This window comes from Agelaius phoeniceus, chromosome 7 (assembly GCF_051311805.1).
Source record: "Agelaius phoeniceus isolate bAgePho1 chromosome 7, bAgePho1.hap1, whole genome shotgun sequence".
In the NCBI taxonomy this organism is placed as follows: Eukaryota; Metazoa; Chordata; class Aves; order Passeriformes; family Icteridae; genus Agelaius; species Agelaius phoeniceus.
The window spans coordinates 16,331,250-16,345,553 of NC_135271.1; the positions used below are offsets into that span (position 1 = coordinate 16,331,250).

General features: G+C 49.7%; 1 protein-coding gene across 2 annotated transcripts in view; it reads left to right on the forward strand.

Moving 5' to 3' along the window:
• Positions 1-1,801: 1,801 nt before the first annotated feature.
• Positions 1,802-14,304, forward strand: part of ERBB4 (erb-b2 receptor tyrosine kinase 4) — a 590,564-nt gene continuing 578,061 nt past the window's right edge. Inside the window, exon 1 of one of the 2 annotated variants that reach the window (XM_077181048.1) lies at positions 1,802-2,101. In XM_077181048.1, coding sequence (XP_077037163.1) covers positions 2,008-2,101 — 94 coding nt within the window. In that variant the 5' untranslated portion in view covers positions 1,802-2,007. The remainder of the gene's footprint in view (positions 2,102-14,304) is intronic. The other variant, XM_077181049.1, reaches the window with a different exon arrangement.

Genomic DNA, 14,304 nt, shown 5'->3' on the forward strand with positions numbered 1-14,304 from the left:
AAACCCTAAGGAAGAGGCTGAACACCCTGCATGTCAGGGCTCTGCTTCCCTTTCTGCCTTTTCTTTCACCTGCCTCTGCCTGTCATTCTCAGTGTCCCTCTGCCGCTGCTGATGCCACCACAGTGGGATGCAGCACCGAGGGCAATGACACCTCCTTCTTTACAGCCTCCTTCTGCAAAGCCTGGCTAATTCATTCCAGCTAAACTTCCAGCTCTTTGGCCAAAGAGCCATAATCTGACTCAAAATACTATTTTGATTTGGGGATTTTTTTCTTTTTTTTTTTTTTTGGAAAGGCATGCAAGCCTCTGGCTTCCCTGGAAAGGAGGCAGTTTGGCTGGAGGGACTGGGGTTATTCCTCTGAGGTTAATTCCTATGGGAAAACCATTCCACTTGCTGCTGCAGTCTTCCACTTAAGCTGCTTGGGGGTGCCAGGGAAAGCTGTCAGGATCTCTGGGAAGTCACTCCAAGAAGTACTTCACAGACCAGCTGGAAAGGCATAAGGAGGGTTCCTTCATGTTGGTGAGATCCAGACCAGGGTGAGCACGCTTCAAAACCTAGGGCACACCTTTTGGGGAGATGAAGTGAAGAACTGAAGGTGTTCTTCTCTTGTGCAGAGTTCAGTTGTGACTGAGGATGCCAATCAACTCATCAAGACCAATAACTGGCAGCTGCTGTCTCCCACCTCTGATGAGATTTTGAGATTTTCAGTCTCTGCCTTGCCAAGACAAATCTTGATGAGACTCTGGTCCCCTGGACCTGTTAGGGAGGGTGTCTGTGTTGGCATTTCACCCTTGTGCTGGGGTGGGTGGTAGTGAGGGGGATGCTGGGCTGATGCTTGCAGGTCCCTGGCACTGCAGCTGTCGCCACCTGAGAGCATCTAGGAGGTGCCACCAGGCTGGCAGGGGACATCAAGGAGGGGATGCATTGGTGGGAGATGCCATTACACCTCTGTGCCCCATAGAGTTGCAGGCAGGCTGGAAAACGTGGCTCTTATCAGCTGCTTCATTGCCAAGTCCACCCACTACCGCACTGAAGAGGGATCTCCAAGGTGTTGTCAATCTGCCCTATTGCCCTTACAACCTCTTTCCCTCCTTTCCAGCCCTGCCACCCTAAAGCTTCCCAACTGCCTCGGCTGAGCACTGGGAAGCCCTACACTCACCTTGGCGCTGAGAGTGCAGGTGGGATGCCCGTCTCTGCATGAGGGGCTGTGAGCATTCACGGGTGTTTTGGGGCACAACCCAGGCACGAGGGCGACATGCCACGTCCTTGGCCGGATCAGGCGTACGGCGGTGTCCCACAGCGGAGAGGAGCCCGGGCGCGCTTCAGCTGCCCAGGATGCTCCTCACACCTCAGGCGCGGCAGCCGCTGGGACGGGCTCAGCCCGCACTGGGGCTCTGTTATTTCGGGGGGCCGTGTCGGGAGGTGTCCCTGTGTCCCGGAGCGGGGTGTCTCCCCGGAGCAGAGTCGCTACCCGTGCTACCTCACGGCAGAGCCCCCTCGGGGTCCCGCTCCCGGCGGTGCTGCCGCGGCCGCCCCTCACGCAGGGCCCGGGCCGCGCACCTGCCCCTCAGGCCGGGCGGGGCGGGGCGCAAAGGCGGGAGCGGCTCGCGCACACGGGCGCGCGCGGCCCCGCAGGTGCGGAGCCCCCGTGTGGGGAGGGGGGGGCGCGGGGCGGTCCCGCGCGGCGCCGGCCCCCGCCCGCCCCCTCGCTCCGTCCCGCCGCTCCTCCTCCCTCACCCCCCTCCGCTCCTTCCTCCTCCTCCTCCTCTTCCTCATCGTCGCGCTCCCGCCGCTCCGCTCCGCGCGTGCTGGCGGCGCAGCGCCCCGCGGCCCGGCAGCGGCGCGGCCGCCCCGTCGGCGCCGCGGCGCGCCCGCGGAGGGGCGGCGCTGGGGGCGGCGGCTCGGCGGCGGCAACTTTTGGGAGCCGGCGGCGGCAGCGCGGAGGCTGCGCGGGGGATGGCGGCGGCCAGGCAGCGGCGGCGCTGAGGCAGCGGCGGCGGCGGCGCGATGCCGGCGGCGGCCGGGGGGCTGCTGTGGTGGAGCTGCTGCGTGCTGGCGGCGGCGGCCGGGGCCCCGCGGGCCGCCGCGGCGGCGCAGGCAGGTGGGTGAGCGGCCGGAGCGGCGCGGCACAGCCGGCGGAGCGGCGCCTTCCTCACAACTTCTCCGCTTCCCGGTGCGGGGTGCGGGAGTTCGTGCGGGTCCCGCGGAGCGGCGGCGGCCAGAGGGCGACAACCCCCCGCGGGAAGCGGAGCGGAGCCGGCGGTCGCGGGTCGCCCGCGCAGCAGCGCTCCGTGTCCCCGCTCCGTGTCCCCGCCCGGCCCCGGGGCCGCCCTTGCCGGGGGAGCCCCGGGCGGGCGCTGTGCGTGTCCCCGCAGGTGCCGCTGCCGCCCCGACGGGGCTGCGCTGCCGAAGTTGGCGTGGCGGCGGACGCGGCAGCGTTGGTGCCCGTACACCTGTGCGTTCGTGTGTGTGCGTCGCGCGTCCCGGCCCCGCCGCCTCAACACCGGGCCCAGGTGTTCACGCACCGGGGAGGGCGAGCGGGCGGCTTGGAAGTTAACGCTGGAAAAGGCGCTTTTTCCTCCGGCAGGGTCTGCCCGGAATTTTTAAGTTTCTGGAGGGAAACTTGCAGCGTTGGCTTGAATTTTGTTTTCCTTTTGGCATCCGAGCGGCGCTTTCTCGCCGCCGTAGTACGAGCTGTGCCGGCTCAGTCGCCCCGGGAGGGCACGGGGATCGCCCCCCGCTGCATCGCCCCTTTGCTGTGAATAAAACATTAAAAGGAAATTTCTTCCGTCTTTGTAACTTCGCTTTCTTTTTTTTATTTTTTTTTCCCTTTCCTCCCCGGTGATGCAAAATTTATGCTGTTTGGGCGGTATTGGTGCAACAGCTCCTCGTTCTCACAATTTAGTTTATATTTTGGGGCTTTATGTAACAGAGAGAAGGAAGGATACGTTTGGTAAGAAGCGAAAGGAGCGTGTCCTGGCTTTGCCTGCCTGATTGGGCTTTGAAGGCGGTTTTTGATCTTGGGACGCAGTTTACTTTTTCGCTGTGCGATTGTTTCCTAACCCTCGAAATCGGGAGGGGTGAAATGCTGGGCTGCTGCTTTCTTTTGTATATTCTCTTCCTGCCGTTTGAATCGGTAAATCCCCGCTGAAGAAGAAGAATGGCACTCCTCGTTTCACAGGCGCTGCTTCTCTGTACCTTTTTGCCTGCCTCCCTGTTTACACGCAGCCTGACTGTTCGCCTCACTTGATACTTTTCTTGTCTCACACTTTTCCCGTAGCCTGCCCCGGTTTTGGGCAGCAGCCGTCCCCACTGGGATGCTCCCGTGCTCTCCAGCAATCCTTCCCACTGCTCGGACCGGGCTGTTGGCGTGGACGATCACAAAAGCCTCTCCATTGCTGGATTTATACCCCTGTGAAAATAAAAAGCATCGGTCCAGGGTTGCTCGCCTGCCTTCCTGTCGCCTCTGGGGAAGCCTCCCGGATCTGTGCTACTGAAAATCCTCTGTGCCCTGCACTGTGCAAAACAGAAAATCCGTTTATTAAAATAGAAGGGCTGGAATGACATTTCCTATTTGGCGGGGTTTAGGCACTGCTGTGGGCACTGGCAGCTAGTAATGATTAAGCCTTGCTACTTGGTGATTGCTGGAATAGCAAGGCAGGCTGGACAGGGAGCCATGATTTGCAAGTATTTAGGACCCCCCAGAATTTGGGCTCTCTTGGCTTTTGGGGGGCAATAGGATGGGGCTCTGGCTGCCACCCTCATTTTCGGTGCATCGAGAGAGATGGTGATGCCGTTGCTCGTGCAAGCAAGCTGTTGGCCAAACTTTTGATCTCATTATCCTGTGTGCAAATATGTAAACACGTTGGGGTTTTCTGATTTCTTCTGTCTCCGTGCTTGGGCATATAATGTTTGCAGTGCACAGCTCAGTCGGGGTCACGTGAGCCAAACAGCTTGGGCTGTTACCTGGAAGCTGGCGAGTCTTTGTTCTGCTTGAAAATAGCTGATAAATTAACTCCATTTTCTGATATGTGGGGTTGGTGAGTTGTTAAATAATTACAGCCAAATTAACTTAGTCCTGTTTGAAGTATTCAGCTGTTCTGAGGGTAATTGTACTTCAAATATTTTTGCAGTTCATTTTTCCTTTTTTTTTATTTCCTTTTTTTTTTTATTTCCCAGTGAGAGAAGCGTGTTCAGGCTGATGTATGGGCAGTCTTTAATTTCATGCCTTTACTCCTCTCTGGGCCATGTCGGATGGGACATGCCACACGCCTTCAGAGAGATGCAGCTCCTCTCCTTTGCTACAGCCCTCCTTGGCACCTCTCCCGTTTATCCCGCCTCGATGTCTATTTGATGGTTAAAATTAGGCTGAGCTCTGAGTGCCTTTGCAAAGGCACGATAAATATTGACTGGGAGTTTCAGAGGGCCTGGCCCCTGCACGGGGGTCGTTCTGTCTGGGCCTTTCACCAAAGGGCAGCGGGTGCTGTTGTGGGCTCAGCACCCTTCTGGTGTCCCTCCCGTGCCACACAGCCCTTCAGGTGTCTGCAGGAACATCTCTGCATGGGAGCCAGGACAGCCTGCTGCTGTCCCTGCGTGTCCCCTGCGAGCCAGCGCTGCTGCAGGGCAGAGGAGCCTGGTTCTGGCACCGCTCTTGGGGCATCCCCAGGGATCCTGGGGCAGCTCCAGCACGGAGTTGCGCCACGCAGGCTCTGTGCCTGCACCTGCCCTGCCGAGACCGGCACTGCTGCGTGCCCCAGTGACTGAGTTGTGACTTTGCTTTTTTAAAAAAAAAAGAGATGGTAATTGATGTTTATGTGTATGGAATTTGGCACTAGGAGCTGTGCTTGTAATTAACATGAAAACAGTAATAATAAGGACCTGAAATACATGCCTTATGAGTAAAGCAAATGAGACTTGGCAGGAGCAGCTCGTGAAGGGGGAAGCCTTTCTCCTGAGCCTGCACGGTAGTGAAGTGGGCTGGGAAGCAGAGAAAGGCACATTTGTCCATGGCAGCAAAGGGCCCAGCACCCTGTGGGCGCTCCTGGCTGAGCCCCAAGTGCTGCATTGCACTCCTGGCCGTAGTGCTGGGTTGTTCTGAAATGTGCCCTCAGTTTTCTAGCCACGCACCCTAATGGAATGAATGTTTTATTCTAGTTTTCAGAGGGTTTTAGTTCGGTTGGGTTTTTTCTGTTGTTTTGTTTTTCAATTCAATTTCAGCAAACCGCAGCACGTTGACTTGCGCTGCATCTGGATCCAGAGCGTGCACATCTTCCAAAGGCTTTTTGGAGAAACACCTTTCTGTGGGTCACTGGTCAGAGCCGGGGAGCTGCTGGGGTGGGAGCTGAGTGTTTCCTGGGCGGTGATGGTGGAAGGGCTTGCAGAGTGGCCAGCCCGCAGCCTGGCTCTGTGAGCATCTCTAGATGGCAGCAGCCCCCAGGAGCTCCCGGCATGAGGACGAACCGCCCGGAGCTGGGGCTGTGATTTCCCAGGCGCTAGTCCTCCTGCTCAGCTCTCCTCCGCACCCCTTTCCCAAGCCGAGGAGCAGCTTTTCAGGTGGCTAACGGGGAACCAGCCATCCCTGGAGTCCTGTCCCCACCTCTCGTGCCCCTGCATGTGTGACAGGGCAAGTGTAAGAGCACACTGGGAGAGTGACCCAAACACTGAAGTGCTTAATATGAACAGCCAGAGGAGCTCAGGTGACTTGCTCTGGGTGACTCCTTGAGATAAACACTAAGTCGGTACCAGACCAATGACTGGGGGTGCTGAAGGTGAATGAGTTCAAACTGGGAATCAAGTGCTTGGTCCTAATAGTGTAGGAACTGTTGTGGTAAGCTAGGAAAGAAAATAGAAGATACACGGTCAGTCAGCAGCATGGGCTCAGATCAGATGGTCCTTCTTGCTCAAAAAGATGATGTAGCCCAAAGGTTTCATTTATTTTTTGTGTTTTTGCATGACAACAACCCCCTCCTGATTTCCTTAGGACAGTAAGGGTGGGCCAGTACATGATGGTTGGTGAGGGGCAATAGAATGGCTCCCTGGAAGCTTCTGAACTTTGTGTCCTGCCTGTGCAGATTGGGGTTTAGTGCTGTGCAGCCAGGCATTTATGCTGTTAAAACCACGGGCAAGTGATGGCAGCTCCGTGGAAACAGCTAAGCCAGGTCTGCCCTCGTGCTCTCCACACACTCTCAATGCACTGAGGCAATTTTGCTGGGAAAGGAGAGGGGGCTGGTTCCTGGGATTTGGTTTTTACTGTGGCAGGAGCGAAGGCAGGATGAGGTGAGTGCAGCTGGGCTGTTTGCCGTGAATCACTTGTGTGCTGACAAGTCCTCGGGGTGTGCAACAGGCTCTGATTTTCACTGACTTAAAGGGTTTGCTTTTGCAAACAAGTGCAGGCTGCTGGTGGATTTTATGTGTGCCCACGTAGCCAAAGCTGAATTATCCCATGGGAGCATGCAATCTGCCAGAGAGATTCATCATTTCAGCAACTTTAGTTAATGTTTGTTTAGCGACTTCTTGTTTTGGAGGAGCGGTTTAAGCCGTGCTCGGTGGCAGTTCCCTTGTGATGAGCTGTGTGTCCACGTGATAAATGGTCTCATTTCTACTGTCCGCTACCTCTGCTGGGCATATGGGCACATGCCAAGCCTCCTGAAGTCTTTGAACAGCTGCTGCTATATATATCTCCTTATTTTCTTTTTTTTTTTTCCCCCAGCCTGCCAGGGAAACTTGTCCTTCTTCCCACTTTGTATAAAGGGTGTACAAAGTCCAGGGCAGATGAATATTTGCTCGTGCATCAGTGATTCGTGAGGGTCTGATGTGGGCTGATGTTTGGGCAGCAAAGTCAGTATTTCAAACTGCAGGAGTACATACTGGTCACACCATAGGCTTGTACTGAATACCAAGAATATAAATATTTATGAGGAATAGAAATTTATACTGCAAAGAGTATTAAAAAATTTTTACTTTTCCGGTGGTAACTGCTTTTTGTTTCCATGCCTGCAGCCTATAAACTCTAGCTTTTGACAAAGAAGGAGGTAGGAAAATCAAGTAAATAAAAGGCAAAGTAAGCCTCAGACTTTTAGCAGATACAGTTCTTTTTGAACTATAAAAAAATGATCAGTCATTGTATAAGTGTTCCTGTAAAGTCCTTTTTAGTGATTTCTAAGATTATACTCATGCTATGTTCAGCTCCTTTCTCTCCCAGTGTCTGTGCAGCTACATGTACAATAACTGAATGGGCATTTATAGCTTGATCTTTCTTAATCTCCTAATAAGTCAGCAGTGCAACGTGGGCTCTTGTCACATGGTGACATGCTCCTGTGTCTCATCACCAGCTGCTGTTGAGCTTACAGAAATACAGAGCTTGCAAAATCTTCCAAAATCTCACTGGGACCACCCTGAGCTCAGAGCAGTGCTGGCTGCGGTGCCAGGGTCCGAGCTGCCCCATGGTCTCCCTCCTAGGCTGTGTTCCCAGAGGAGCTGAGGAGGAAGCTGGGCTGTGGGACGTGCTGCTGATGGGTTTTAAATTCATGTGCAGAGGCTACTGTGGCACTGCAAGGCATTATGTGACCCTTTGCCTGCAGCTGCTTGACTAAACTGCCTAATAAATGTCTATTAAATAGAGTTGTGATACCTGACCTCTCTCTTTTTCTCACCCCTCCCAGTTGTGATTCATGTAGGAAATGGATCGTGCCAGAGGGAGGTTGAATAAAAAAGCTTGCATTGCTGTAAGAAAAAGAGAAACCAAAAACCCCTTCTGAACAAAATTGGGTTATGGAAAATTTGGAAAAGCCCAAAACTGTGAAACAGCGGCACAGCCTTGGCTGTGAGAGCAAGACACTCTCAATGTCCCAGGTTGGTGATGATACACTGGATAAAGCTCTGCAACCTATGCCTGTCTTACTGACTTTAGCTGTGGCTTGGCTCTTTCTGCTCCACTGAGACTCTCCAAATGGTGCTTCCACCCCTTTGTCTCCTGTTTTCCCAAGAAAGCCTCTCCTAGGGGGGCAGGCACCTCTCGATTGCTGCCTCTTGCTGAAGTCCCTGAGCAGATATTGCAGATGTGCTTGCACGCTTTGCATTTCAGCATATGCTTAAATAACCTTGGTGTGCAGAGCTGAATGTGCAGGGAAGAGATTTGTGGAGGTGTTTGGCTCATTTGAAGCCCTGTGAGTGCTGAGGACCTTCTCTGGACATGGCTCCCGTGGCGGGAGCTGGTACGGGCAGGTTGGAGCTGCTTTGGTGCACGCACAGGAAGCAAAACCATTACACTTAACTTGATACATATCCCAATGTTCAATTTCCATTAATTGAAATTACGTTGAAATATTGAACATTTTAAACATAAAAGTTTATGTACCGTGCTTAGTATGCTAATGGAATATTTTAGTAGTCTTTTAAGGTTAATGTCGCAGCCAGATGCAACGATAAGCATTTGTTCCTAAGAATTATTTTGCTTTAACCCCTTTTGCAAGATTGTCCCTGTTCTGGTGAGTGTTCATCGGCTGCGCTGTGCCTGCCAGCCAGCTGTCATTTTAAGGTGGTCTTTTTGTCATCCAATCCACTATGCAAAGTTGAATTGTAGTTATTTTTGCTCATTATCTTTGGCAGTAAAAATGTATTTATCTAAATTTAAATTGCTGTTTGCTGAGGATATGTGACAGTATTTAGAATTCAGTATTATTTTATTATCTCTTTGAAAGGATAAAAAAGGCTCATTTATTTCAAGAGATATTTCTGCAAGCATGTAAAAATACCAATGAAGTAGCTAACGTTTTCCAGTTGTTGTTGACTTCAAATTTAGCAACCATTGTCCCTGTTGATATATTTGATGCTCTAAAAATGTACTTGCCATTAAGTAGGAAGCTGAAGTGATTGGTAGGCAGATAATATTCTTCAGTAGCTATTAATAATGCTCAGAGGACATAGGCATTGGAGTGTATGGAAAAAGCCATGGAATTGTGTAGGACGGAGGCAGAAATAATGCATGTAGCTGTTTGATTTGAAAGCCATCCTTCTGCAGCGCAGCGGCTGCTGCCTGAATTAGCACGTTGGGAACGGGAGAAACCGATATGCAAACAGAGTGCTGTGCAGCTCATTCTCTTTAGGAAATTCAGGTTTGATCCCTGCTCTTTCTCTTCTTCCATGAGCTGACTCGGACCCGGTGCAGTGTGTGGGGACCCTATTCTGCAGGGGGCTTTGGTGCTGGAAGCTGGGAGTTGTTCCTCCCAGAGCCAGCTTAGCTCATGGGAACAAGGGAGTTAATAGCCCATTCAGGGAAAATGGCAATTTTCAAAACAAATATGAAGTTATTGCCACTCTTTCTTCCTTTGTCTGTTTCTTCAGCCACAGGAGGACCTCTGTGCCAGCACAGCGAGTTTCTCCCTGGATTTCTCAGCAGAGTATTTCTTTGTCTCCTGGAGTTTTGAACTGCTCTTACAATCATGCATGCTTGGATCCTCTCGTGCAACATGTTTTAAACTGCTGCCAGCTCACGCAGCTGTGTGGCCCTGGTGTCACCTGGGGCTGCACTGTGTGTGGGGAAGATCATATTAGAAAAATGTGGAATTATTAGAGCCTATAAATAGTGGTGATAACTTGTACAGCATTTATGTCACCCTCGTGCTGCATAACACACTGAAATCCTGGGCTAGGTTTGTTTCTAGTGTTGCTTCACGTGCCACTGTGAAACTTCATTATATCACGATATAACAAGCAGCTGCTGTGTAAGTAATGTGGTGCCTGCAGCACAGGTGGGGGGTTCTTTCTGGAGCAGCCAGCAACTGTAGTGATGCTTCACATTTTCCCTGCCTTGGTCCAGCTTCTTGGAAAGGAAACAAAATCAGGTCTGCGCTGAATGTTTCTGCCTGTCCAAGGGTTTTGGTGTTCAGCTTGAACCTTTAATAAAATTGCTAATAAAAGATTATTTAAGAAGCTTTTACTTTCTTGTGGTAGCCTGAGATTGGGGACAGGAAGAGATTGCTATTTTTCCTTCTGTTTTTGGAAGATTAGCTAACAGATTCACACAGTGTTATTTGCTGCAAATTTCTTCGTGTTAATTTAAATCCAATATCTTGGATTGTGAGACTCTGAGTCTTCACAAAAAGAAGAAAAAATCTTTAGCTCCTCTGTGTGCAGAGAAAAGTCAAAACTCGTGTAGCTTAAGAAATGGGGGAAAAATTCCAGTGATTGTTTTTATAAGCCATATTTTTAAAACCCTTTGTAGTATTTTATTCAGAGGCTGATTGAATTGTGGTTTTGCAGTGTCTTGCAAATATTGCTGGTGAAATTGGCAATGGAAACGTGGGTTCATTAAGACTTAATAGCTTTGGTCCAATTGCTGCCACGACATGTGGTTAAGGCATTAAAATGTGTGGGCTATACCTCATGCTATGGTACAGCAATCACTGGGTAGGTGTCCTTTGATACTGGAAAACAATCTTGCCAGACTGTTGCTGTCAATTTGAATAATCCCACTCTTGCTGAAGGCCCATGGAAATGAGACAAAACATGGCAAATAGTGGCTCTTTCCAAAACAAGACTGCAGAGTGTGTGTGATTTCTGTAGGTCCTCTCTGGCCCAGATGGATCCTGTCCTTGTGGGCGTAAACCTTCTGCTCCAACACTCTGTACCTTGGGCTTTTCCTGTGTTAGAAGTGTCCAAATTGTTCCAGGCTGTGTGAGAATTGCTGTGACACTAGTTCCCTTTTGGTTTTTTTTGGATCTAGTCTGACTGGTTTTTCAGTGATGTGATGAAGTGACATCAACTCCTGGTACATTCCTAACATTGGTGTTTGGGAGTCCATCTTTTTTGGCTTAGTGGTGACTGGGTCCTTGTGTTGGGTAGCCCCTGTCAGGTTCAGATTTGTTTGTCTTGCCTTTTGGGGCCAGTGTCAGGTTTTCATTGTTTGTCCTGAGCTTTAATCCTGGTGTTTCCCTTGGGCACAGATGGTGTTTCAGTGCTTTATGAGGTAGTGCTGCTGTAGGCTGCTGAAGGATGAGCACTGGAGCAATGCCAGCAAGGAGGAGGGATGCACTGCTACCTGCCTTGTTACTCCTCAATTTGGCCAGTGCTGATGTGAGCCCAGGTGCCAGGGTTTCTTGGGGGCCCAGCTGACTCTTGCAGAAGATCACCAAAGCTCATCTTATGTGTGTTCCTTAAACCAGCAGTTGATTAAATTCCCTGAGAACTAGTATGATCTGCAGCATGCCTGTTTTTCTAGGAATATCTGGAATAAAACCCCTGTTTATTTGATGGCAAAGTCTGAGGTTTATTCTGGCAGGCAAAATAAAGCTTTCCTTGGGATTCATCAGTATAAGGTGCTACAACAACATCATTTCTTGATCACACAAGCCTGGCTTAGTAATGTTAAGGAAGGTGTATCTGGGTGCCACACAACACAGGACTTTAGTGTCTTGTGGAGATGTAATAAAGAAAACTATCAGTGGCAGGCTCCAAAGTATCAGGGAAGGGCAGAGAGGAGAAAAAGCCACCTCAGATCCTCTCTGGTTTGGCTGTAGTTAGGGGGATGAAATGAATAATGAAAATGCCTGAGGGAACTGGAGCTGCTTTTCCTTGGGTCTCTGAGGGAATTGGAGCTGCTTTTCCCTGGATCTCTGAGAGAACTGGAGTTGCTTTCCCTGGGTCTCTGAGGGAACTGGAGCTGCTTTTCCCTGGGTCTCTGAGGGAACTGGAGTTGCTTTCCCTGGATCTCTGAGGGAATTGGAACTGCTTTTCCCTGGGTCTCTGAGGGAATTGGAGCTGCTTTTCCCTGGGTCTCTGAGGAAACTGGAGCTGCTTTTCCCTGGGTCTCTGAGGGAATTGGAGCTGCTTTTCCCTGGGTCTCTGAGGGAATTGGAGCTGCTTTTCCCTGGGTCTCTGAGGGAATTGGAGCTGCTTTTCCCTGGGTCTCTGAGGGAATTGGAGCTGCTTTTCCCTGGGTCTCTGAGGGAATTGGAGTTGCTTTCCCTGGGTCTCTGAGGGAACTGGAGTTGCTTTCCCTGGATCTCTGAGGGAACTGGAGCTGCTTTTCCCTGGGTCTCTGAGGGAATTGGAACTGCTTTTCCCTGGGTCTCTGAGGGAATTGGAACTGCTTTTCCCTGGGTCTCTGAGGGAACTGGAGTTGCTTTCCCTGGGTCTCTGAGGGAATTGGAGCTGCTTTTCCTTGGGTCTCTGAGGGAACTGGAGCTGCTTTTCCCTGGGTCTCTGAGGGAACTGGAGTTGCTTTCCCTGGGTCTCTGAGGGAATTGGAGCTGCTTTTCCTTGGGTCTCTGAGGGAACTGGAGCTGCTTTTCCCTGGGTCTCTGAAAGTGTCTGTGGCTCAGGGACTGTGCTATCAAGTCTTCCTGCTGATATGCTTCTTGAGTGAGGTGGCAGTGACTACTTCAGTGGTAGTCTTTGTTTTTAACTCTCTAGTTAATTTCTTTCCCACCAAGTTTGGGTTTCCAGCAGTATGATTACTTATGGATTTGTAAGTCAGAAATAGCTTGGTAATTGCTATATTCCTTTGCCCCCGGTAGCAACAAGCATCTTAAATTTAACGCGTCATCCACACAGAAAATTGATATTTGGCCAAAACTCACGGGCTCTGACAGCTAATCTTACAGAGCTTTTGCTTGACATGTAAAATAGAGACTTGGGGTTGACATGCACAGGAAAATTGACGGTATTTAGGATTATTCCATGAAAGAAAAATACTCCTTACGATTGGCTGAAAATAGTTGAGGATGATTAAATTTAGATAAAAACCTCTCCCTAGAGGTCACAATGTGAAGGCCTGGGACATCAACTGCTTGGATCATGTGCAGAAAATCCTGCATCACCTCATATTTCAAAGCTGGATTTTGCTTTATCTTCAGGATTTGTCTAAAGAAACTGTGCTCATGAGCTGCTGACCAGCTTGCTAAGAATAGTTTTCTTTTAATGTGTTTTTGCTTTGATTTTCCTCCCTAGAATACATCCTGAGTAGCAAGAAAGCCCCAGATGTCTTTCACTGAAGGAATTACAATAAGGAACATTACAGTGCTTCTGATGGAGTTACCTGCCATGTTTGTACAGATATTTGGCTCTCAGTTGCAATTTAAAGGACTAGAAGTTTCAGCAGAGAAACTTATGGCACAGTTTGATGGTCATGTACTGCATTGCACCAGGGTTATGTGATGCTCTTTTTTGGGCAAATACACATTTCAGCATCTTTTTTCAATATTTGGTTTGGGGTCAGTAAGTCTGGTTGTCTGGGCTTCTCAGAACTCCTCAGTATCTATTTATTAAACAGAGCATTTGTGTTCAACAGAAAATGTAAGACCCAATTTGAAAATTAGGCCCACGCAATTATGCAGTCAGGTAATAGCACATGTAATTGCTTGCACAAATGGTCAGTTAGATGTGTAACTGTCCATTTGCATGCAAAATTAACCTGTTTTGCAGATTGGGCTTGGAATATTCATGGTAGAAAACATGGCTTTCTGGAGGTGGGTGGATTGTCACACCTTGCCCTTTCATTGGTGTCTTCTTTTTATGGGACTGATGTGGTTTAGTCTTCACCTGTGTTAGAAACCTGAGTAAGTTCAGCCCCCTTGGGCTCTGCTTTTGTTGTACTACAGATCTGTGACAACTGTTGAAAAGATAGTGAGGGGAATGTATGTGTTACACCCATGCATGTATTAAATTTAAGAATAAACACAAATGCACACAAACAAATTGCTCTGGAATTTACTGCTTTGATGACATTTAATGTGATGCTTTCACAGTAGCAAAAGAAGTTAGTTTGATTTGTATATTTTTTTATGTGTATATTTTCACATACACTTCAGAGTTACTTTTATTTTCCTTTTTTATCTGGTATGCTGTCAAAACATTTCAGTGAAAGAGTTCAAAGCAACAGCTGAGGAATCTGTAGAAATACAGTCATCACTTTGCAGTTAGTGCAAGCACTTGTTCCTCTGGCACAGTCCCTGGGTGCTCACATGGGCAAGGCTTTTTGTCTCTCTGTTGCCACTCCATGTGTTTGAACATTGATTCTCCTTTTCCTGAAAATCCAGAATAATTGTGTAACTGGCTCAATGTGTGTAGGCTTTAACCTCCAGAGAGAGGTGGTGGCGATTTGTTATCAAAATTTGGTGCTGTTTCTGAGGAGGGAGTACTTGTTTGTGCCTTTAGAGAAAGGTGTGTGCTTGTGTTTCTCTCCAGACTGGGATGCAGGAAATACTGTTGTTCTCATAGAGCAGGGAGCCTTGCTGCCACCCATGGCATCATCTGACTGTGCACATTTTAGGGCTCAGTGTGGCACTGCCTCATGCCTGAAAAATT